The 25,505-nt window shown below is 40.4% G+C and overlaps 1 protein-coding gene and 2 long non-coding RNA genes across 5 annotated transcripts; 2 read left to right on the plus strand and 1 right to left on the minus strand.

Moving 5' to 3' along the window:
- The first annotated feature begins 835 nt into the window (after window positions 1-835).
- On the plus strand, window positions 836-13,012 carry rab38a (RAB38a, member RAS oncogene family). 3 transcript variants are annotated; one of them, XR_909877.4, is made up of 4 exons: window positions 836-1,712; window positions 7,446-7,726; window positions 11,222-11,446; window positions 11,518-13,012. XR_909877.4 is itself a non-coding variant. In XM_004075746.5 (3 exons), exons 1-3 carry the CDS (start codon window positions 1,226-1,228, stop codon window positions 11,375-11,377), a joined length of 924 nt encoding a protein of 307 aa, XP_004075794.2. In that variant the 5' UTR covers window positions 836-1,225; the 3' UTR covers window positions 11,378-13,012. The 3 variants fall into 3 exon arrangements, 1 of the variants encoding a protein (XP_004075794.2); XR_013659619.1 differs by having other exon boundaries at window positions 11,521-13,012; XM_004075746.5 differs by having other exon boundaries at window positions 11,222-13,012.
- Window positions 7,721-8,119, plus strand: LOC111948461 (uncharacterized). The gene is made up of 2 exons (XR_002874480.2): window positions 7,721-7,901; window positions 8,009-8,119. It is a non-coding gene; the product is annotated as an uncharacterized LOC111948461 (long non-coding RNA).
- On the minus strand, window positions 7,896-20,748 carry LOC144996815 (uncharacterized). Its single transcript, XR_013659620.1, has 4 exons — window positions 20,574-20,748; window positions 20,365-20,499; window positions 9,855-15,716; window positions 7,896-8,037 (listed from the first exon to the last, which is right to left on the minus strand). It is a non-coding gene; the product is annotated as an uncharacterized LOC144996815 (long non-coding RNA).
- Between the last annotated feature and the right edge of the window lie 4,757 nt (window positions 20,749-25,505).

A 25,505-nucleotide genomic window follows, 5' to 3' on the forward strand; every position in this document is an offset into this window, starting at 1 on the left:
TGGAAAAACCTACAGGAGGCACACGCTTAACTTAATAGATGTTGCATGTCACAATGTAACAGCATTTCAGGAAAAAACACACCAGCACAGGGGCGGTAGTGTGATCATTTGGGAGCTGCTTTGCTTAAGTAAGAATAAAGTCTTTTATCAGTTTGGGATCTCGAGTTGAAGTTCACTTGGGTTTTTAGGACAATGACTCCAAACACAGCAAAAAGAAAATGTCTGAAAGGCTTCAGATAAACACAACAAGGAGTTAAAATCTTAAAATTTGATTGGTATACTACACCTTAACCCTTGTGGTATCTTAGATGACCCCCACTCTTACTTTGACGTGTTATCCCTACCATGACAAAGATGGAAAGATTTCATGTAATCCATGGATACCAGTGAAGATCACAAATCATTAAAGAAAAAAGGTTCAGCGCACTGTTTAGTGGGTCTAGATGACCCAACTCCCAATGTTAAAGTGCCTAGGATAGCACAGGGGTTAAAAATGTATGTGTCAGTGTGTCTGACATTAGAAACAACAATAGTATTTTCTGTCACAATTACAATCTTTTTCAAATGTAATTTTTATCGTTTGCCTCTGATTCACAATGATTTGAATAGAGAAATAATGTTAAGCTTAATTTTTATGTCCTCCATCATCAGATAGAGGCCACAAAAACATGTTAAAAACACCAAAAACAAAATTTTGGGTCTTTAATGCAAAAACAAGTCACCTTTGTCAGAGTCAAGTCTGAAGTTTTAAAAGTTTGTTTTTGTTTAATTAATTGATTACCAAGATGCAAATGCCAAAATCAAATATAAAAGAAAAATTCTTAAAAAAACAAATATAAAAATAAATATAATAATACATTTTTTAACAAAGCAATTAGGCCTGCTGGAAAGCGAGTGGGTAGATAGTTATGATTAAAATAAATATTTGATCATCAGAAGTTGTCATTTAAATACCTTGTGGGGACACCTTAACATGGCAGTTTGTGTTTCTACTGTTTTTTTTTTTATGACCTGACAGTGACGTCCTGAATAAAACATAAATAAATGTAAAAACAATCAGTTTTGAAATCTCAAAACCAGGTTTCAAGTCCTTAAGGTTGAGTCTCAAGTCCCCATCTCTGCTACTAAATGGGGCCCTCAATACATGAACCAATCCAGTGGCTTATTTTAACTTAAATAACAAACACCATCTAAAACCCACATTCATGAAACCTCTTCATAAGTCATGATGACTAAACTCTTCTCGTCTGTGGGTCCAGGCCAGGCAGCTCCAACCTCTCGAGGCTCACTCACAGGCGGCTGTTGCGCAACACACACTGTTCCTCCCTGGAAACGGATCAGTCACAAGGAAGGACCCACACCCCTGAGCTCCACTTCCCCGCGTGGCTCAGGGCGTAGCTGCCTCTTCTCCTCTGCTCCCAGATCTCCAGTCCTCCTGGCCCCGTCATCTCCCGAGTCCTTTCCTCCACAGTGGATTCATGCGCAGCTCTCGCCCTCCTCCTCGGTCGCCATGCAGAACAACCACCACAAGGAGCGCCTCTACAAGATCCTGGTCATAGGAGACCTCGGGGTGGGTAAGACCAGCATCATCAAGCGGTATGTCCACCACAACTTCAGCCCCAACTACCGAGCCACCATCGGGGTGGACTTCGCTCTCAAAGTCCTCAACTGGGAGCAGGAGACGGTGCGCCTGCAGCTGTGGGACATCGCAGGTACAGACAGACAGGCTCTGCAGGACTGAGTCTGAACCCAAACACAACTTTCCAGACTTAAAACTTCAAATATATGGATATATTATTTTACATGATGGCCTCATCTTGGAGATGCATTTAGATGACTATATTTAGATGTTTTCTTTATATATATGTCGTCCCATTTTCCATATATGTATCCAATATATTTAATTGACCTATATATTCTAGGCATTTCTTACTTAAAAAAAACATGTTTTTATTTATTTATAAAATCATCTAATAACAGTTTATACGTTGGTGGGTAATTTTTTATAGCTTTGGGTTAATATTTCCTGACCATTGTAATTCATTTCTGCAGATATACTTGTAAACACAAAAAGCTGCCCTAAAATAATACCAAATAGCTAATAAAACTGTGACTCCAAATTCCTCTAATACATTCTTCACTGCAAAAACTGGATTCTAAAAAAGCAAAAAAAAACCTCTTGTTTCAAGATTTTTTTTTTATTTACCGTATTCTGTCTTGCAAGAAAAATAATCTTATCAAGAAAGGTATTCAATGGCAAAATAAAAGAAAACCTTTTTCTTGAAATAAGAACTATTGATAAGAGCATTTTTCTTATCCTGTTGGCAGATTGTTTTGGCTTATTTATAGATTTTCATTTTTCAAATAAGAATTTTTGAATTATTTCAAGGGGGCCTGTTTTTTGGAGTATTGCCATTGGCTGCAACTTCCTGCTTCAAAGCTGTTTGGCAACACAGAACAGTCATATGACCTCTCACTTTACGGCGTGTGTTTACAACGTTAATAGTGCCAACTCCTTGGACTTCTCGTTCTTTACCTTAAGAATTTTCCTCAGAACTTTTACTACCATCAATTTTTTTTTTTTTTTGCAACCAAGGAGTCCCAACACAAAAACCTGTATTTGCTGTATTTGCCTGTGACGACCTTGTAAACCAGAAACAATCTCTCTGTTTCTCCGGGATGCTGTTGGGTAAAATGACAAACCTAAAGGCTCCAGCAGTTTGGTGTCACATGAGTGTCGGATGAGGTTCAGAAGAATCCTCTGACCTGCTGCTCGCTCCCCTCCTGAGTGCTCTCTCCAGCAAGCGCAAGCAGTCATGTGTCTCAAACTCATGTGAAGGAGATTTGAGGCCCTGGACCTTGTACACAAAAAGCTTTTATTACAAGCTAAAGAGCATTTTTCAAAGGAAGAAAAAATCTATCTTTGTGCTGCTGCCCACAGTTGAAATATCCAAAAGATTTGGACCCATTGTTCTTATCGGAACTTTTTCTAAACATCTGTGTGGCTCCTTAAGATTTTTTGAGATTTCTTAACAGATCCAACAAGACGTTTTGCATAGATGTTTAATTAGTGGCTTAAACATAAACAAAACCAGAAAACTTTACGTAATGAAAGCTGCGTGAGGTGGTTCTGCTTCTAAAAAGCTTTTTTTGTTTCACGTTACGTTTCCACAATGTCAAAGAAAAAGTTTTAACTTTTTAGCCAAACTTTTACGCACAATGTTTTAACCAATACAACATCACAGTTTGAGGGGATTAATGATACCCTGAAGCTATTTGTTGCAACAGATCTAATAAATCAGCGGTTTGTTTCGGAGTTTTCCTCAGGATTAACGGCATTCTATTTTTGTGTGTTTTGGGATCGGGGCTCACAGAGTGACAGAAGTTGTTTATCAGGCCTTCAGCTCAGATGGAAAGAGTCCAGAGCTTGTTTTGTTGGTTTCGTGTCGGATTCAGCGTCTTAAATTTACATGTGTTGTGGAAGATGTGGGAGTGGAGCACTTCAGACACCCTGAGTCCTTGAGCCCTCTTGGTTTGAGGCTTTGGGGTCAGTTTCAACTCTCAGTCTAAATGGTCAAGAGCTTTTTTTTTAAGTATTCTTGTAAAACTGCAGTTTTCACTCCATATTATTATTTGACAATTTACAATTTAGTCTAAGAATTTACCTTTGATACAGTTTTTGCTGGCAGCGACTGATATCTATCTTTTTAGGCCAACCCCCAACCCCAACCTCTTTTTTTTTTTACAAACTTTTTCATTATATGACATAATATTTCCACAATAAATCTAAAACTGGACAAAAAACTCAATGCAGAGTATCGGTAGTAGGCCTACATTTAGTCTTTTTGTAAAATCTTTTTTTACTTTTGCTGTGTGTTTTGCCCTGAATTTGGTTTTACTACTGACCAATAAATAATCCCCTTCATTATTTTGCACTAATTCTCAGCTTCTTTTTTTTTTTAGCATTTAATATTTTCTGTTATGTTACTAGGTGACCCAAGCTTTTCTCTAACCCTTGTGCAACCCTATGGGGTCAAGATGACCATTGACGTGTTCTCCCTACCAAGACAAAGGTGGATAAAGGTGGAAAGATTTCATGTAATCCATAGACACCAGTGAAGATCACAAATCATTGAAGAAAAAACCCCCACAAAAATCTAGATCAAAAAAATATTTAAATCCAAAAACGAAGCAAAGACAAGCTCAAAACAATATGAAACATTTGTTTAAAAAAATCAGGCAAAACTCCACTTAACAAAATGTAATGTACCAGAGATTTTTTCCAACAGCTATTACAACTTTGGGTCATGATGACTTTTGTTATGTTTGTTTTAAACCAAAAATTTCAAAGACAATAACAGTTTTGAAATCCTTTATATTAAATTCAGGATGAAAACTATTCTAATAACAGGTTGATGTTATTCCTATGTAATTGTAAAAAACCAAAGTGATTGGCCAACTCACTGGTGAGTTCAGAGACTGCTGAGGATTTAGCTGTGTACAATAAAGTGTTTTGTTAAATCTTTTTTTATAGTGCACAGTTTAAAAAATAGTTTTTTATGAAAAGAAATTCTCACTTAACTTAATACATGATTACACATTTCTAATTTATTTCAAAATAAGAGTGAGAATTTTTACAAGTTAAACTATTTACATCTAATTCACAAGTTTGTGTTTGAAAAACATTTTTGTTTCTTTGAGCTTGGACTGATAAAGCTTTCAGTATATTTATATATTTAATCATTACATTCACACATTATCTTTTTTTCTTTTTCTTTTCTCAAAACTTGCAGTTAACTTTTCAGAATACAACACCAATATTCTTGGTGTTTTGTACTTTTAGTGCAAGGGTGTCAAACTCATTTTCACAGAGGGCCACATCAGCATAGTGGTTGTCCTCAAAGGGCCAGATGTAACTTATACATGTAACTAAATGTAATAAAAAAAAATGTAACTACTCCTTAATGTTAAATTACTCATTATTTATTTATTATAACTTTTTAAAGTGAGAATTGCAGTTGCATAGAAAACATATGTTTGCTTGTTCACTGTCCAAGTGAATAAAGAAAAAGAACATAAAACTGATCTAGAAAGAACAAGTATTACACGTGTAACATTTTACAAAAAAAGGCTGCACACACCCTTGCATCCAACTGATGGTTTGATGACAACAATTTGTCTGCATACACACATAAGACCTGCAAACATTGAATAATTACAACAGCAGCTACACATAAATAATAAGTAAACAACTAAAGAAAAATTTTATTTAAAGGAATTAAAAACTTTTATGCTCTCACGGGCCACATAAAATGACATGGCCCCCGGGCCTTGAGTTTGACAAGTGTTTTAGAGTATCATTGTCAATTGAGTAAATTCCCAAAGGAAACTAAAGCTGAATGCAGCTTGTTTGACCCCCAGGCACCGCCTTCTGCCCCCCTTTTGAACAGCTCTTACTGGCTGAGCGGCTGCTACACGGCCGTCACATTTCCATTCTGCAACAGTGACCCTGGTCAGAGCTAGATTTGACAAAATCATGAAATTTTTTTTTTTTTACTATGTTGGTTTTATCACCATAGCAACGATTTTATGCTTTTGGTCACCTGGAGGCGACAAATGTTGTTTTCAGACAAATTGGCTAAAGTAAACTTCTGGATTTCCTTGACAACTGAGGTTTGTTGATAATTACGCCCACATTCCTAATATGATGATATTGCATGTGATATTGTTTTGCTAAGCCTGAGAAAACGATTCCTGCAAATTGTCACAATATTCCTGTAAAATATGTGTGACCAACAGGGAAATTGCGATCTCGCAACGCTACCACTGTTAAAAATCTACAATCTTTAAAACCAGCATTTTTTCCTGAGTAGCTTCCCAATGATGTTTAAGGAGTTAGGAGGTGACAGATCAAAATCCCAAGGAGTTTAAATTTGTAGCTTTCTACAAAGAGGATTTTTTTTAAATATCAAAATGGCGGCTTCTCCTTGAGGTCAAAGGTCATTAGTTGTGGCTGTAAACGTAATTTTCGTGAAGCTTCCTCAAACAACTTTTTTTTCTTTTTTCTAAATTTGAATTAGAATTAGAATGTGAAATCGCCAAATTTCACACTTCATCACAAAATGGCTGCCAAGCTGTAGGCCCCGTGCCCGTCTCAGAATAATTTTAAACCGCCTTTGAATAATCTCAACATGTGTGTTTAGTGAATTTGCTAATATTTTTGCGAGCCCCATAAGAGATTTTTGCCACATTTAGTTTTTTATTGACCATTTCAGAGCAGCTGGATGGCTCAGTTAGCTGCATGTACTGGCATGTCATTTCCCAGGGGGTTGCGATGAGCTTTATCCAGGGGCAAGACCCTTTGTGCTACTGCCTAACCATGTAGCCATCCCCAGCCTGGATAACATGGAGCATTGTGTCAGGAAGGGCATCCAGAGTAAAAATTTCAGCTGCACCAACTGTGTGAATCAGTTAAAGTTGATTTGCTGTGGAGACCCCTGAAGGGATATACCGTAAGGTGAACAACAAACCTGTTGTGATATCTTAATTCATTTTCACCAAGTACAAGGCGTGTGCAAATTAAGGTTGAGTTTTTGAGTATATGGTGGGGGTCAAAGGCGCAGTAAAAAAAAAAGAATTGTGAAAACAATCTAGTCCTCGCAGTCCATAGCTGTTCGGGGACGTAATTATTAAAATATGGATATCATTTAGAAGTTTAAATATATTGCAGATTTTTTGTAACCTCACATTCTTTATTAAAGTTGGGGGTCCCTTTCTCCTTTTTAATACTGAAGATGTTGGAAAAGTTTGTTGGAGAATCTGACCCTTTTGTTCTTGAGCGGAGCTGTCCTTCTGCCAGCTGTTGCTGCCGACCCTTTCCCACCTGCTCAGAGGAGAAGCATAGCTGTTTTTGGTGAGCCCACAGAGTGGCATCATGCCCATAAGCAAACATTACTCCAGGGCTATTTGTGCTTTGGTGCCGTTTGTGGAAGAGAACATTTGCTTGGTTTTAGTCCGTCATCTGGGCTTATCAAATTAATTTCCCTGTCAGGAATTCTGGCAGAAAAATTCTGGTGATCAGACAAAAAAAAAAAAGACCAAAAGATGCGTTTGTTGTTGATTCTTTCTGCCTTATTTTGTCTCATCCATCTCTCCCTGCGGATTTCTAACAGGAAGAACCTGAATGCAAGTGTATTTGATTGTGTTATAGAGAATACTGGCCAGTTAGGCTGATAGGAGTGTGAGGACATGAGTAAAGCACATGACTCATTAGTAACGTGATTTTCGATGTAAAGCCCACTCTGTCAAAAACATCCCTCAAAAATAAGAAATATTTGTTTTTCTTGGTGCATTAGCATAAAACTTCTGGATGTACTGACTAGTAACGGAATAAAGAAACAAACTCCTGATTTTTCCCTTTTTGCATGTTCGTGTGTGTTTTCCAGGTCAGGAGCGGTTTGGTAACATGACCCGCGTGTATTACCGCGAAGCCATGGGGGCGTTCATCGTGTTCGATGTGACACGGCCCGCCTCCTTTGAGGCTGTCACCAAGTGGAAGGAGGACTTGGATTCCAAAGTGACTCTTTCCAACGGGAAACATGTAGCTACGGTGCTACTGGCTAACAAATGTGACCAAGGTCAGGATGTACTGACCAATAACGGAATAAAGATGGACCAGTTCTGCCAGGAGAACGGCTTCGTGGGATGGTTTGAGACGTCTGCCAAGGTGAGACAGCTGACACACATCCAGAAAGATTCATTTGAGTGGTGGTCCACGCTGGTGTGTCAGTCAGCACACTCTGTTCACATGTCCTTGAGAGGCAGCTGGCATCCTTGACTCTCTGACTCAGCAGCCGATTATTCTGCCAGGATGCCACTACAGGATGAGAAGTATTCTTCAAGTGAGCAAACTTCACAGCCTCAGTATTTGCATATGAATGAAAATTCAGTCACAGCGCTCTGCCGCTTTCATGCAGAGACTCAGCAGACGTTCCCTCTGTTTTTCCAGGTCAGCTGCACATCAGGTGCTCTGTCATCCTGAAAAGATATCCAGGAATGTGGAGGGAATAAATCACAGCTGCTTTCACACTTGCTGCTTACATTAAAAAGGATTTGTTTCATATTTTGAATCCTTTTTGATTCAATTTTCTAAAAAAACAAATCTTTTGATGCTGTCTGTTCAAAAATATGTTTTTTCATGTCTTTTACTAAGTTTATTCCTTTGGAGGCTTTTTCACATGTCATTGTAGCGCATGAATCTGAGCAGATCTGGCTCCACAGTTACATCAGCTGAGAAACCTTCCTGAAAATGAATTAATTCTGCATTATACTACTGTAAAAGATCAGCATTCCTTATCAACTTCCTTATCATTTGCCTCTGGACCTCATGTATTAGGTCCGGACAGCCATGGATGAGTATGAATACCCAGACAAACTGGTCTTTCACTAGTTTAAGGGCAAACAGGTTTCAAATATTGCCAAAAAATGTCACATACCTGTCATCACTTAAAATATATTTTTTCTTTTTTCTTGCATTTTTATTTAAAAACTGAGAAGTTCTAGCCAACACTCAGGATTCCTGATTGCATTTGGATATGCTGCCAAAAGGCACTCTATAAAAAAAATGTAACAAAGCCAACCTAAGAAAAAAAATCCTGTTAAAATATTAAATTATAAAAAGGAAACTCTGTAAATTTACTCTGCAATTGATTTCTTTGAGACTAATTTGTGGAAAGTAAGTGTCTAATAAGTGTAGGTGTCTGATCCGTGTGCTGTGGCCTATGGCAGCCAAGAATCACACGAGTGGATGGAAAAGGAGGAAGATAAACTTTAACACCTGTGACTCTCATTTAGGAACCATGAGTTCACCTCCTGCTCACTGTAACCCTTGTGCTATCTTAGGCCCTTTAACATTAGGAGTTGGGTCATCTAGACCCACTAGACAGTGCTCTGAACCTTTCTTCTTCAATGATTTGTGATCTTTACTGGTGTCCATGAATTACATGAAATCTTTCCTCCTTTATCCACCTTTGTCATGGTAGGGAGAACACGTCAGTGTAAGGGTGGGGTCATCTAAGATAGCACAAGGGTTAAACTCAGTATAGTATTATTTCCTTAGGTTTTTTTTATTGTACCCTCAGTTTAAAGACCCACTCTGAGGAAAATGTTGTTTTTAGCGTTCTTTCTCACATATAAAGAAAATTAAGCTCAAAATTGCAAATCTGAGTATTTCTTTGATCAAATTGTTGTGGATCAGGAGCAGATGGAAAAATTAGGTTTAACACTTTTGTTGCATCACTAATGTTATATTAGGGGTGTTATCGGTTGAAAGCTAGCAGGAGAGCGTGTAAATAGAGAGCTCTCAGTAGTGGGGAGGGGAAAGGGGGGTGCGATTGCTCCTGGTCCCATCCACAACTCAGAGGTGAATTTCTAATTAGCTACTGCCGCGCTGCAGAAACTATGTCCTAGAAAATGACACAGGTTTGTTGATTTAGGCTAAAAATGGTATACTCATAATTAAAAGACCACTGGGCATACTTTGAAATAGATCTAAAGATGATTTGAGTGGTACTGTCTCGTCTTGATTAAGTTTAATCAATATTATAGTTAAACTAATCAAAAAGTCACATAGAATCATCCAAGTTAAGATCAGCAAAGAAACTTGTGAATTTTTGTGTTTTTTGTTCAGATTAAGGCAACATGAATGATAGGTGAAGCTGTTGCACAGATTTGATCAGAAACTGACAATGATATATGATATATGTTCAAGAGTGAAAAAAGTCTGCTTTTCACCAAAGTGAGATGTTACAAGCAGAATTTTCTTGGTACTCCTGGGGTAATTTGAGTATTATTACCAGTCAGAAGAGTTACTTCAACCACTTATCTGGAGCAGCGCTGAACCTCTTCTGCATGCTTTTGAGTCCAGACACACAGATACGCTTTCTGATGTCTTTTGGGGTGTGACAGAGTCAAACATTTGAATCTGAATCTGAAAATAGAGCAGGGAAGGAGTTCAGATTATTCACAGATAGGACAGGTGAAGTTCTTTTCACAGCAAAACTCCACATGTGATGTTTAACACAGTTTAATCCCCATAAATTCAAACTGCAAACATATATCTTTACGTTGTCTGTGTTTTACTGACAAAGTATTCATAACCTCCTAAGGCCTGGTGTCCACATACGTGGACATCATAATTTGGGGTATATTGTCACATTAGTTAATCCTGCTCAACTGTAGCTTTGTTCCTGCATGTTTAGAGAGTTAGCTCAGATTTAAACATCAGAGGTTAAACATCTACTTTTTTACTAGTCTCTTTAAATTTTGGGGGTTTAATCCAGTAAAGCCCATCACATCAAATAATTGACATAAAATGCATTTTTTTGGGAATCAAAGGGTTGTACAGCGCTTTTCTACCTTCCTTGAAGGCCCAAAGCGCTTTATAGTCACAGTCCCATTCACCTACTCACAGACATTCACACCCTGATGGTGACTCTGCTGGCAAACACCAACCTTCCACAAGAGGCAAGATAGGGTTTGGTGTTTTGCCCAAGGTCACTTCGCCATATGGGTGGGCAAGGCGGGAATCGAACCTGCAGTATTTTGATCAGAGGTCGACTGCCCTACCGTGGCACCATGGCCGCCCACGATGAAGATGGATGAATTAAGATGTTTTTTAAACCCTTTGACGTTTTCCACTAAAAAATAATGTTATATTTTATATAATTATTAATATTAGATGAGTTATTCTCTCCATTTTCCAGTAAAAAGTGTTTTTGAGATCTCACGGAAGCAGCCATTTTGAAATGTGCAAAAAAAGCCTTTTTCTACTGCCCCTAGTGGAATGATGATGAATTACAGGGCAAAAAAACTGGACCAAGTTATAAACAAGGGGTTTTTAAGGAAAGTTTGAATCCTCTATTGATAAAGGGGTCTCAGGAACCCATGCATCAAATATAATACGATGGTTACATAGGGTTGAATTTGAGGAAAGTCATGTTAAACTGGTATCCCTTTAAAGGTTGCCATACTTTTTGCAGCGGTTGCCTTTGTTTCTGTTTTTCCCATTAAAATTGAAATGAACAAAATAAAATCAGAGTCTTATTTTAATTCCATTTGACTAAATTTGATTTTCTTCTCTTAGACCATTGACATTTTATTAAAGAAACCTATGTTCTCTCTATATATTTTCTTCATGTACTCATCTTTGTCTTGTTTCCAGGAGAACATCAACATTGATGAAGCAGCGAACTGCTTGGTGAAGCACATTATTTCCAGTGAGAACGACATGCTCCAGTCAGAGGTTCCTGACACCATCACCCCTCAGTTGGAGAAGGACAAAGGCGGGACTTGCTCCTCCTGCTTCCGATCCCAGTAACCCTCCTGCCTGACAGTTGGACACCTTTTTTTTGCATCTCATTTCACACAAAGTCAAGCTTGTGTGGGAGTAAGTGGAAGAAGCCTTTTTGTCCAGTTTTTGAGGAGGATGGCACAAGCTCCAGCTCTCTTCCTGTCCAGCAGGCCGAGGCGGCGGTGGCGGTGGGAGGGTAGAGGTTGCTGGCTAAAGGAATGGATGGATGGAGACAGAAAGAGGGAGATGGATGCAGCTGTGTGCACTTGTCAAAGCCAAGGTCACCCCCCACCACCCTCCTCTTCCTCGGCTGCAAGCTTTGACAGTGCCACTTTGGTTGCCATGGTGACACAGTTAACACATGCACACTGAGAGAAAGACTACTACATATACATGCCATAAGTAATTGCCACATCTACAGCGCTCTTTGTTATATTCTAAGGTTTTCACTGCTGACAGACAATTGTTCTCAAAAAATTGACCTAAATTAAAAGAAAGAAATAAGAAACCTTCCATCATTTTTCAGAAGACCACATGTGTTGTTTGATTTTATGTTTGTTGCACCAATATAGCACATAATATGGATAATATTAAAGTGCCTTTTTCAACACCGGGCATGATATTTAATGTCTTAACCAGATATCTTTATGACATATTTATTAGTGCACTTAAAAGTGCATGTTGTGTTTTTTTTCCTCTCTTTTATTACTGAGGTAGGATTAAACTCATTACACTGATAAGATATTTAAACTTTTATTGTAAACATGAATGACTGTGTATTAATGAAAGCTGCATTACGGCAACTACTGTGTCTTTATTACTATATTTTCTGCACTATAGGGCGCACCAGATTAGAAGGCACACCATCAGGGAATGATCTATTTTCAAACTGATGTCCGAACTATAAGACGCATGAAACGAGAAACGAACGAGTTAAATCTGTCAGTCAGTCAGCCTTTATTCACTGTGTTCACAGTAACTCCAGAACATTGTTACATGCTACGTGTTACCCACATTGGCGTATTCACAGTGTATGCAAATTTTGTTTCCAACATGTAATAAAACTAGACTGATACCACTAACTACTGTAACTCCCAACCTGGTTAGAAACTCGTAAAAAATACACAGTCCGACACCACAAAACATTAGCACCATTAGCATATCAAAAAAAATACCCAACCAAACATTTTGACAGAGCCGTGCACCCCTCGACATCAGTAACCAGGATTAATCCATATAAAGTAAGATTAGAGTCAGAGACAAGTCCGCCAGTCAGTCAGACTTTATTTGCTGCGTTTACCTCTAGAACTTGTCTGTAACACAGTACACATTACCCACACAATAGTTGCAACTCCCTACCTTATTTGTAACACGTAAAAAACACATTCCAACACCGCTTCACATTAGCGTATTTTCAATAACACCAAACTTTGTTTGCAACTCGTACTAGAATTAATCCACATATAAGGTGCTCTTCAGTCTTTCTTGTAGGTGTGCCTTAAAGTGCTGAAAATACAGTATTCTTGTGGTTTTGTCCTCACTTTGAATTTCACTGTGAAATAGTTGAGAGTAAACATGCAGACGATGATCTACAACAAACTGACAGACCAAAGTTGTTTGAAAGATGTTCATATAATTAAAAGTAATTTTGTTCAGCTGTAATTTGCCTGCAAACGTCACCTTTATGGAGTTTTTATTACAGAAACAATGGAAAAGGTATTACTATGACGCTTATGATGGATCTCGGGCATTGACGTCACCCGTAGAAAATTGTTTACGTCCGGCTCTAACACATGAAGTCATTTTAGTCGCCATGTTTTCCATGAAACAGATGCTGCCATGTTGGAGCCAGACAACGTCTTTAATAAGTAGTTAATGGCTCGAGTTGGTCTGAGTTTCTATGGCAACCACTCTGGCCAATCATCGAATTTGTTGGAAGTTCAGACCACTACCATTTGAAAGCATGCTATATGAAATCTGTCAAACGTTTGATAGTTGGACGAGGGGACCAACACCTCCTTTTATTCAGGCATTTGATTAGCCAGTTTATAACAAGTAAAACTTGCACTACAGCAGAAGAACATAATTACAGAAATTAGGATGATAAAGAACAGGTTTAAAAAAAGATAGTAAGGCAAGAATGGTTATTCTGATAAATAGAATGACTAAGTAATAGATGTCTATTTCTCTATGGAAGACTATAGGATTTTAGCTTCTTGGAGCCGGTGGGTACTTCCTGTTTGGCCCCCTCCCCACTGGCGTTCCAATCAGTCCAGTTCTCATCTGCAGTCAACAGGCAGACAGATAAACTGAACTCTCTTAGAGTTGTATGGTGCTGTCCTCAAAGTTTTTGTGCATTCCTTTTCACTGCAGTGAGAGTATTCCTTCTGAATTGCTGCACAGGAATCAAGGAGCTCTGAGCAAGGTGCATGGCGCTGCCATCATGCACTACTCATCCAAAAGATTCCATAACAGAATAATTACTGCATGGAATGTTGTGTGTCAGCTGGCAACAGGTTATTTAACCACAACTTAAAGCAGCTTCTTATTTCTCAAACAGCTGTGCTAAAAGGCGCATCCAGTGCGCGTGGAACAGATCTTCATTTAATTAAGATTAGCCCAAAAAAATCTTGAAACTAAGATAAGGACTGTAGAATGAAGTTTTTATAGACTGGAGAGACAGGTGAGAGCCTTCCTCTACCAGGAGGACTTGTTTTAGAAAAAAAAATCGTAACTGCAGAGATCAGAGAGTCCTCAGATCTTTAGTGGAACATAATGTAGGAAAAACCCAAAACCCAAAACTTTATTTGTACTAAACAGTTAAAAGTATAATTACTTTCATGTGCACACTGCAAAAGACAGTCGAGATCCATAATGGACAGCTGTGCAACCTCAACCCCAGGGAACCCACCAGTTTTGATCCAAACAAGGATTGGTCACCACAGAGTGCAGACTGACGTCCAGTAGAATCTGTTTGATCTGCTGAAAAAAAAAGAAAAATCCATCAGACTCCCATCGTTAAAAGCCAATCTTTGTAAAAAAATAAAACAACTCTGGGTGCTAAAAATGTTGTGCTAATGCAGTAGCTTCTTTATGTAAAAGTGTTATCACAATGTAAAAAAGGTCCAAAAATATACTGTCAATTTTGGCCATAGAGAAAAGAGGTTTCAGCTTTTTATATAGTTAAATATCTGTTTAAATTGCTATGCTTCAGTTTGTCGTACAAAATTGAACATTATCTATACAAATCTGATCTTCTCAACCAGAATAAATGAAAAACCTGCCATGTAATCTGATTTAATCTGCTTGAAACATTCTTCTCCGTATGGTTGATTAGACGATTACATAAGGCTGTTTAGAGAATTAAGTGCATCTTACAATCACGACACAGATGCTATTAATGATTTGTTCTTGACATAATTTGGAATATAAATAAAAATACCAAATTCTTCCTGAAAAGCAAAGAAACAGAAAGTTTAGCATTGATCACTGAACCTCATCCATTCAGATTTGTCTCAAAGATTATTTAAATGTTTGACCCTGTGATGGACTGGGAACTAGTTTCCGGGACAGGCTCCAGCAACCCAGTGACCCCAAAAGGGATTCAGCGAGTTAAGAACATGGATTCATAATTTAAATGCTGTAAAATTAGACTTCACTGAATTAAAAACTAAATGTAAAAAATAGTAAAACATATACTACAAAATTAAACTGATACAGCATGAGCTTTAGCTTGGAGACCTTCCTCACAACAACAGTTTGATTGCAGCAGATCCACAGGGCTCCTTATCATTACCTTTCCACCTGTAGACCATGCAGTGCACCTTCACTATGCATTCATTCAGACACACAGCATCAAACAATTCAACCCTTATTTTACTTTGAGAGGAGCCCAAATTATTGTCCATAAGTGAATTTGTCGATTCAGTTTTTCTTTTACACAAACACACTTCAATTATCTGTAAGTGCTGACAAAATGTTGAATCTCCCAAAGAAAAGACATGAAATCCTGCAGGTTTGGCTTAGTGCTGTGAGAGAGCATCGTGTCACTGACTAATTCCTTCCAACCCAATTTGATTTTTTTTAGCCTCGAAGTGACCGATTCTGGGTGGACAAAAGGCGGTGGCATAGATGTGGGATTTTCCTCTGCTGTCGTCTGACTCAGGAGCAGAGCACTGCTCTGTGAGCACCCACGCAGACACCTTCCTCTCATGCAGTCAAACACACAAACACTGATGATCAGAAGACTACTTGCAGATTTGTCTTCCACTTTCTGCCCGTCTCTTAGGCAACACACCACCAACATAGTGGTAGTTTCAGCTTCCCTGTCCTCGCTGGCCCTGTCTGTGCAGTTCTGCTTGATTTCCTGTCATGTTATGAAGGACAAAAAAAAAAAAAAAAACAGAAAAGAAGAGTGAAAAAGCAACCAGAATGGAGGGCTTTTGTTATGAGATTTCTCACTTAAAGAGGAAATGATTTCAGGTTGATGTTTTCTCTTCCAGTTTTTGTTTTGCACACATCTTTTTTTAACAAACACACCATTAGTTTTAATCGCTATGCTGCAGTTTTCATTAAAAAGTAATGTGGAAAACCTTCAGCTGCAGTTTGAAAGGTGAGAACAGTTGTGACATATCGTCATCTGGAGGGGATAAGGCACCTCCATCTGAATTTAGTGGCTCGTTGTCAAGTGGAGAATCCCTTTAGGAGATAAGGAGCATTTATCCCAGAGCAGGGCTGAGGTGTAAATATGAAAATATTATAACTGTTGCCGTGAAGCAGTCAGAGAGAAAATACGCTCATTCAGGTCAGAGGCAGAGCTCCAATGTGGTCGATAAATGCTAAGAGAGGCGCTGGAAGTGGAGACAGCGGCAGGCTTTCTCTGGCTCGGAATTAAAGACACAGTAAAAGACAATCGATAGTCAGAGCCCGGAGACACTCAAGATGAATGAAAATAGCAGCTGTGTCTCCAGCATTGATCTATAGGATTGTGTGCGTAAGTCAATGTGTCGGATTGCTTTACTGCTTCTGTGTTTGCAGCTCTGCTGGGCCACACACAAGCCCTGACCTGCCGCTCAGGTAAGATTTACAAAGACGTCCCACTCAGAATCTGACAAGCAAGTGGGGTGGGGCACTAAAATATGACAGACGGCCTGTCAGACGCACACAGGGGCAAGGAACAGTTGGACACGAGGATGCTGATTCCTCTGTGGCAGTTCCAGTATTCCAAACTGAAAGAATTGAGTGCACCATCACAGCAGCAGAGGTTTCACAGGAGGAGGGGGACAAAAACACACTTTAGTTCATTATTGGTCAAGCACACATTATCTGACAGACCTGAGTAATACACAACATGAACACAACTTTTTGACTCTGGTAGAAATCCAATTGTTTTTATTTCTAAAGAGTGTGTTGCTTATTTTTATGAACACACTTTAATCCTTAGTCAAAACTGCCCTACGGGTGGATACAAGCTGTTTGCAGGTGAAAAATGGGCAAACCTGTAGGGGGCATCCAGGTGACCCACATGTGGGCATGCTGTGAGTGGCAGGTAGTAGTGAGCACTATTACAACACACCGATACAATTACGTGTGAAGTTGGTGAGACACGGAATGGTTTGTTGTCAAGATTTTACATTTTATTTATCCCCCCAAATCCTGCACATAAATAAGGAAACTAGACATTGTGTAGTTTGTGTGGAAATCCAACGGGTACTTACGTATCATTTGCACACCCCATGTGTAAAGAGCCAGTACTCACACCTAACGACTAGAGTGTGGCCTAGGGGCATTGTATGACAACATTACCCATACATCGCAAGTGTGTGCAACTTAAGATACCTACACAACAGGCATGTAGTGCACATTCAAGAACATGTTAAGTGCTCATTCTTGAACGTGCATTTAGCCCATGGAGTTCACCCTGAACAAGCAGGCTCAGATTTATTTTTCTTTTACTCTTGTTTACCAGCGCAGCTTCGTCACCTACAATTGGAAGAGGTTTGATGCTAAAATTTGATTTGCCGTAGGCGGTATGAATGTACATAATGATACACGACATGCACAACGATGGTACATTCCATTACACATGAAATCTCTTGAGGTGACTGCACGAAACACAAGACACACCTGCGCTCCCCCTTAAGATGCGGGTGCTCTTCTCTACGACTCTCCACAGGACCGGACAACCCAAAAACTCACATCACCCATATGACTCAGTCCTCCATACGGGTGCATGTGACAAAGGCTTTAAAGGAGATTCAGTTTCTCAGTACTGTAGAACAGTGTTTTTCAACCAGTGTGCCGCGGCACACTAGTGTGCCGCGGGAGATGGTCAAGTGTGCCGTGTGAAATTGCCCTCATTAACTGATCTAAAAACATTTTCCATCTCCAGGATTTCAGCTCTGTGTTCATCCGAACAGGCCCTGATAAAACACTGAGTATTTAGGAATATGAAAGATCGTAAAATACTTTTTCTTTGCGTTTATTTTATTTTATTAAAGACATTTTGATAAGAATGACGGCAGCGCGATTCAGCTGCAGCTCCTGCTGTATTTAGGAAAAGTCCCGCCCCTTTACCTGTCTCCACCAATCATTCTTGAAGGCTTAATCACATGTCATCAGTCTGACCAATCAGAAGTGCTTAAAGTCTTCACTTCCTTGTCCCGATTTAGCTCGTAAAGTCGCTCAGTTCCAACAAAAATAGCAGCTAAAGCTCGTCTTTAGCGGTGTAGCTTTCCACAGAATCCGGTATCAGACCGTGGAACAAGTGAACAAAACCATGAAGCTCCGAAAAGCGATCTCCGCCGGCCGTTTTTATGCACTACATCTCCCATGATGCATTGGGTTGTGAGAGTGACAGCGTAAAAGGAGTTCTGTTGTTAAACGTCTTGAAAACAACGAACACACTTCAAACTTTTTTAAAATCTTCTAACTTAACTTTTATTGCATCTTTTAGAAAAACAGCTGCAGCTTCCAGCTTTTTCTGCAATAATTATCACAAAAATGCACGTGAGATTGTGGAGGGGCTGTAGATCAATACAGACTATGAGTTTCTCCTTTTTTTTCATTTTTGGATGCTGGTGTGCCGCGGGATTTTTTTTAAGCTTAAAGTGTGCCGCGGCTCAGAAAAGGTTGAAAAACACTGCTGTAGAACAAGACAGGCTGTTCACGAAGGGTTTTTTCGTCAGCACACAGAATGAAACTGTTTCCAGCACTGAAAATGTGACGAGGTTATAAACCTGGAGGTCAAACCTCCTTTTCTGCCACAATTATTGTCCAGAGGATAATAAGGCCATGACACCTGTAACCTCGCCATAAAGCAGAGATTTCCATGAATTATAAAAAGAGGGATGTTTTGTTCCAGAAAAAAGGCCAGCAATAATTAGAGAGTCTAAAGGCAAACCATGCTATGATTTTTTTCTTTCTAACTGACATGTGTTTTGTTCAATGTTTTGTTTTACTGTTAGTAAATATAGAGGTATAATTGTGTGCCATCCAGGTCAAAAAAACACAATAACATCATGTTGTCCAGAACTGACAGGAAGGACAGTTCAGATAGATTTCCTCCTTTTCTCTTCTGACTTGAAAAGTTATGACACAAAGGTAAAAAAAGAAATCTGCTCAGTTTCTATGAATGTCACATCTATTCATAAAATACTGGTTCATTTTTCTTTTGCAGGATTAAGAAAATGTCATAAATGTCGCAAATCGACGCAGGGTGGTGGGACCTACGTACCAGCCTGGTCAGAGGGTTTTGCTCTCTTCACGGAACATCCCCATCCAGGCTACCTCACGCAAGCTGGCTCCACGCTATATCGGACCTTAAACCATTGAGCGAAATATCAATCCCTCATGTGTCTGTCTGCGGCTCCCAGCCCCGACGTTCACAGTCAGTCAGGTGTTGGATGTTCGGCGCCGGGGTCGTGGACATCAGTTCCTTGTGGACTGGGAGGGGTTACATTCCAGAAGAACGCTCATGGATCTCCCGTTCCTTGATTCTGGACCAATCCCTCATTGAGGATTTCTATCGGCCTCACCCGGATCGCCGCCCTGGATCACCTGGAGGCGGTTGTTGGGGGGGGGGGGGGGGGGGGGGGGGTGCTGTCATGGTGCCTCTGGCAGTCTACTCTCCCCCTCCCCTCTCTGAGTCTACTCTCCCCCTCCCCTCTCTGCCCCTCTGCTGATTGGAACCAGCTGTGGATGCTCACCTCATCCCGCTCCAGCCTTCTTTAGGAGATCCAGCCCCAGCATTCATCGCCAGTTCGTTACTCCTAATCGGTGCATTTGTCTGGTCGCCTTGAGCTAAGTCTTATGGTTCAAGTTTGTTCTCGTACTTACCTCGCCTTTTCTCTCAGGTCTTCATCATCACGAGTATCCACCTGGTCCAGCCTCCACGCAAGCACCTCAGTCCATCCAGTTTCCGTCAAGCCACGCCACATTCCTGTCTCACGCAGTCCTGTCCGTCAAGACAGGACTCTTCAGGATCGGAGATAATTCGGCCATCTTCGGATCCTGCTCCAATACTGACGTCATCGTTCCTGCCTACGAACTATACTATGCCACTGAGAAAAGATTAAATCTAATGGAACTATTGTTTGCCTTGTGTCTTCTTCCGGGTTCCAGCATCTGAGTCTTCCACGTCATACGAATCATGACAAGTAGTTTTGTACTACTAAAGGTACTAAAGTATTTAAAGTTCTTGGATCATTAAAGGTCCCATCAAGATCTCAGTAGTCTGGCAGCTTGGGGATAGTAACTGTCTCTGATTCCTTTTGTGCTGATGTGATCCCATGAACACAAAAATAAATAATAAACGGCACCAAAGCACCAAATTAGAGTGCAGTTAAATCGTTGTCTGCTTTTGTCCCCTATCCATCCTGCCAAACAGATCATCAGAAGACTTGACACATCCCTCCCATCTGAGCATGTCTCCCTCACTGGGAGATTATTGCTGTCAGTGAAAGCACAAGAATGTCATTTTTTGTTCTGATATTTGCTGTTTCCACTTATCTTACCCTTCAGAGTTTTCTGGTGAAGGTCCTCAGACATCAAAGCAGGTGGAACTGATGCTCCTGCTGGATCTTGTAGGTTACTGACACCTTCAGGCTGCTTTTGTTCCTGCTTGGAAAAGCTCACCCCGAGCTCTTGCACTGCAAAAATATGAAAAACTTTTAAAAATAAAGTAAAGAAATAAAGTTTTGGCAGCTTTAGAAGGTAATCTCACCTGTATACAAACGTGTTGGTTCTTTGTCAATGTTCATTTAATGACACTGCACATTTTTCCCCTAAATGTTTCGGAGCATCTATGGCACCACAGATCATCCAGAGCAGCAGTTCTGTGGTTGAATAAAGTTTCCAGTTTCCACCAAGTGCAGTGCTGTAAAGTGCCCCCTCCTCTCAGGGAGGGACAATGTTCTGAGTGCATGATGCCACACTGCCATCTGTGGAAACAATGGGAGGTTTTTGTGTCACGTTATCGCACAATTACACCCAATGTGTTCATTTAATCTCCTTTCTACTCTGGCATGAGTGTGTGGAAAACATGTCAGTGCTGCTCGTGTCTGTATAGATTTAATTGCTTCCTCTTTATATCAAGAGTCTCTCTGCTCAGGAAGTTAATTGCTGCTGCAGAGTGTTTGTCCCTGGAATGGATCTTTAGGCCAAGGCCACAGCATGTGTCAGTGTGTGTCTGTGAGTGTGTGGGTTGCTGCAGAGTGTTTGCTGGCTCTCTTTGTCTTGGCAGGGAAAAGACTGGTTGGGAATGCCTTCCTCATCTGTGCCAACCATGGCCTGACGAACACACACAGCACATGCGCAGATTGGACCTGTACGTTCATGCTGGAGGGGAATTCTGAATTTCCACCTTTTTGTCAGAAAAAAAAAGACAAACTTGATCTTAGTTTTCAGGTCAAACTAAAAGGCTAAAGTCTGTTTGGAGAAAGGCTGAAGAAGGAGAAGGCACCATGGATGAAAAAGTGTGGGTGGATAAGATGCAAGTTGCTTGGAGGCGTGGGAGTTGGAGGGCGTGTTTACGTGTAGTGTCTATGTGTGAATGTGTGTTTATGTACCTCTTCTTCGCTGTGTGGGCGAATGAGCACGGGACAGAGTGATGGCTTACATAGAGGCAGTTGTCATGGCAGCAGAGGATGTCGTCTCGTTCCGCCTGATCTCAATTGTTCCAGAAGCCTGCAAACCTCCTCTTTTCTGCGCCATCTCAGTCCTTCTTTATCTGTTTCTTCTGTTTGCACATGCCATCTTCTTTTTAGCTAAATGGCTGGCTTACTCTCATCTCTCTTGCACTACATTTTTCTCTCATGCCATCTTTTATATCGACTCACATCTTGGCTTGAATTCTCCTAGTTCATTGCAGAACTCCACTCCTGTACAGCAGAAGCAGATATAAATAAATTGCAGTCAAGCTGCCATAGCTTTTACGTTTTTTCTTTTTATGGGAGCTATTTAGGTTTTTATGCTTGTGACGTGAACAGATGAGGGAAAGATCTCGCAGGAGGAGATAAATTCCTAAACACCTCACAGCCCGTTAATTCACAGCTGAAAACATTGCAGCCGCTTGACTCTGTCATGATTAGGACCTTCAGGCATTTCTAGTGTCCCACTGGAAAAAGAAAGCAGAAGAAATGATGACCTCCAATGTCCCATTAGGAACCCGACAGCATCAGAGTAAATCCTTCCCTGGCTGAATAGGTCAGTCAGTAAAGTGATGAAGCTTATCTCAATATTAAATATCAAATTGTTAAGTCATGCTTGGTTAATTAAATCTGATTTTTGTAAAAATCCACCATAAATACCAGTTTTAATGAGTTACATTCACATTTCAAGTTTTATACACAGAATTTCAGTTATTTTAGCTGATCAAGATGTTTGTTTTAGTAAATATTAGTACAAAATGCATATAATCAATTGTAAAAAAAAACTCACTTTAGGGCTTTCATAAATGTGTTCAAAGTATGATCTTATTGAGCTTTAAAGATCTACTCTAACGAAAATGCGGTTTTTAACATGTTCTTGTGGCATTTTTCTGACGGTGGAGTCATTGTATAAAGAAAATAAAAACATCAAATTGCACTTCTGAGTATTATTTTTTTATTGTTGTGAATCCGGAGCAGACTGAGAGGAGGGCTCGGATATTATTCATTCTTTTTGTTGCACCGCTTATGTTAGGTTGAGGGTGTTATGGATTGAAAGCTACTGGGAGACAGTGTAAACGGAGAGCTCTCAGCAACGGGGAGGGGAAGTGGGGGCGTGGTTGCTCTGTGCTAACAGCCCCCCACACAATTTAGAGGTGACTTTTTAATTAACTACTGCTGGTCTTCAGAAACTATATGTCCTAAAAAAAACAACTTTTTTTTTGTTTATTCGGGCAAAAAAACCGATGTAATTACAATTACAAAACACCACAGCCAATGCTTTACAAATAATTTAAAAGATGTTAGGGGACGATAATCTCAGATTAATGGTACCAAACCACGGTTCCTTCCACAAAAGTGTTGTGTTTCTCAACATAACAGAGTGTCCATAAAGACATTCCTCCCTGTTTACCTCAAAAGGTCTTTTCATGTCCTTGGGAGTTGATATAACTTGAAAATGGCAATTACGTGATCTGTGTGTTGATAACGGCACATCCTGTCACTCGATGACTTGCTCCCTTTAACAACAAATAAATAAAAGAGATTCTTTCTATGAAAAAATAGCTAGAATTTGACAACAAAATGCCTTTAAGTGATTGCAAATGTCTCTTTAATGAATGCAAATGCATTTTAAAAGAAAAAAATTTTGAAAAAAGAAACAGAATACGTTTGTTAGTCTTGCTAATTCAGGCTTTCAAATTACGAGGATACCAAATGAAAATCTCATTAAATGGACTTTCTGAGTGTGGAGCTGACACATTTTGAATGAGAACTTTCTGAATGTGTTGCAGTGCAAGGGGTTTCTTTGGAAATAAAACAATTAAGAGCCTAACCACCCAACCAAGACAAAATCAATTAAAAAATGTTTTTTCTCCTGCTTCTTGCCTTGAGGGCTTAATACACACGATCAATGTTTTTAAACACGTTTTCTGAATGTGCTCTACCGTTTGGTTGACCAGGAAGCTAAGTGGTTAATAACAATAAAATGTGTATCTTAGAACACATTTTTTAATAATGCAGCCATTTAAGACATTTAAGTGATTAAAGTTAGTTTTCCGGAGGCGTGAACATCTCTTGCTCTGGCAGGGACTCCTGTGAACGTGTGATTTTTACCCCCCTTAGGCTTTGAGCCCTTCAGCACGTAAAGGCAGTCACAGCAGCTCTACTTGTTGTGAAGATACATTTTTGCCTCACGTCTATTTCCTAAAATGCTGCTCAATCTGAACCTGTCCTTTTTAAAGACTCATTGAAGAAAACAGGACATAATGTTGGAATCAGTTTGTTTGCTCCGACTAATATGAGTAATTCTTTAAGTCAGAACCAAACCTGGACGCTACTCCAAGGTTTCAGAACCGAACCTAGACATTAATCACAACTGCCCTGAAGGGTCGATCCAGGCAGTCTGCGGGTGAAAAATGGGCAAACATGGACAAACGCAGGTGGCCCGCACGAAATATCAAGAATGTGGACCACTCTATGAACCCATTGAGCCAAAATGTTGATGCACATGCTTTTCATTGGCATGCTGCGGGCGACAGATCATGGTGAAGATATAACCCCTCCTCTCTGACCCTCCACTACCCCTGACAACCCTAAAACCTGCAGTATCCATACCGATCAACCTCCTGTCCGGGCACATGACTTAGGCTTTAAAAGAATTAAAAAGAAACCATTATAACCATTATAAGGTCCAGCGTTTACCAAATACACAGCAAAATGATCCATTTTGCATTATATTCTGCTGTAAATTGTAACGGAGTGGCCAGGGAAGAAACCCAGAAGCAGGAAGGACATGACACAAATCCTCAGTTAGAGCAGGATTTAATACAGGACCAAACTAGAGAAGGTACGAAGACGCTCAGGCACCAAACACAGAACAAGCCACACCTTAAATACAGGCATAATCACTAACTCAGTGCAGCTGTGACTCACACAGGAGGACTCAGGAAGGGGGAGGACATTCAGGAGAAAATCAGACTGCCAGACAAAACAACAAACAGACATTTTCATGACATAACCCCACCCTCTAAGTCCGGCTACCAGACGGACGTCGAGGTTGGTCAGGATGGTCCCGATGGAAACGGGCGACAAGGTCCCGGTCAAGGACGTGACGATCCGGGACCCATTGACGATCCGCAGGACCGTAACCCTCCCAGTCGACAAGGTATTGTATGCCCCGACCCACTCGCCTGGAAGCAAGTAGGGCTTTGATCGCATAGACTGGACCACCACCCACGAAACGAGGAGCTGGGGGCACTGGAGCAGGTTGAAGAGGCGAGTCTCTAGCTGGCTTCAACTTGCTGACATGGAATACTGGGTGGATTCGCAGAGAGCGAGGCAATTCCAGTCTAACAGCCACAGGATTTATTATTTGGGTGATAGAGTATGGCCCGATGTAGCGGGGAAGCAGCTTTTTGGTTCCTCCCTTCAAAGGAACATCCGCTGAGGAAAGCCACACTTTGTCTCCCACCTTATAGGCTGGAGCAGCAGACCTCCGACGGTTTGCGACAACCGTGAGCCTCTCCTGGTTCCGTAAAAGCTCGAGTCGGTACTTGCTCCAAGTACGACGACAGCGTCTCACGAATGCAGCCGGTCCCGAAGAAGAGGCTACCTGTTCCTGGTGAGGGAAAAGAGGTGGTTGATACCCGTAGGCTGCTTGAAAAGGCGAGTACCCGGAGGAATTGCTCAGGGAGTTGTGGGAATACTCAGCCCAGGGAAGCTGAGATGACCAAGTCCTGGGATTCTTGAGACACATAGCTCGTAAGGTCGTCTCTAGGTCTTGATTATACCGCTCTACCTGGCCATTGGTCTGGGGGTGGAATCCAGAGCTTAGGCTGACCTTGATCCCCAGGAGATTGCAGAACTCCTTCCAAAACGCTGCTATGAACTGTGGACCACGATCAGAGGTAATGTTAAGTGGAAGTCCATGCAACCGAAACACATGCTGGGAAACGATTACGGCTAGTTCCTTGGCTGATGGTAGTTTCTGCAAGGGTATAGCATGTGCC

The sequence above is a fragment of the Oryzias latipes genome, chromosome 13, assembly GCF_053564925.1.
Source record: "Oryzias latipes strain Hd-rR chromosome 13, Olatipes_Hd-rR_3.1".
Classification (NCBI taxonomy): domain Eukaryota; kingdom Metazoa; phylum Chordata; class Actinopteri; order Beloniformes; family Adrianichthyidae; genus Oryzias; species Oryzias latipes.

Coding starts and splice junctions, on each gene's coding strand:
- rab38a (XM_004075746.5), top strand. CDS start 1,226: ATGATGACTAAACTCTTCTCGTCTGTGGGTCCAGGCCAGGCAGCTCCA. Junction 1,713..7,445: donor GCAGCTGTGGGACATCGCAG/GTACAGACAGAC, acceptor TGTGTTTTCCAG/GTCAGGAGCGGTTTGGTAAC. Junction 7,727..11,221: donor GGTTTGAGACGTCTGCCAAG/GTGAGACAGCTG, acceptor TCTTGTTTCCAG/GAGAACATCAACATTGATGA.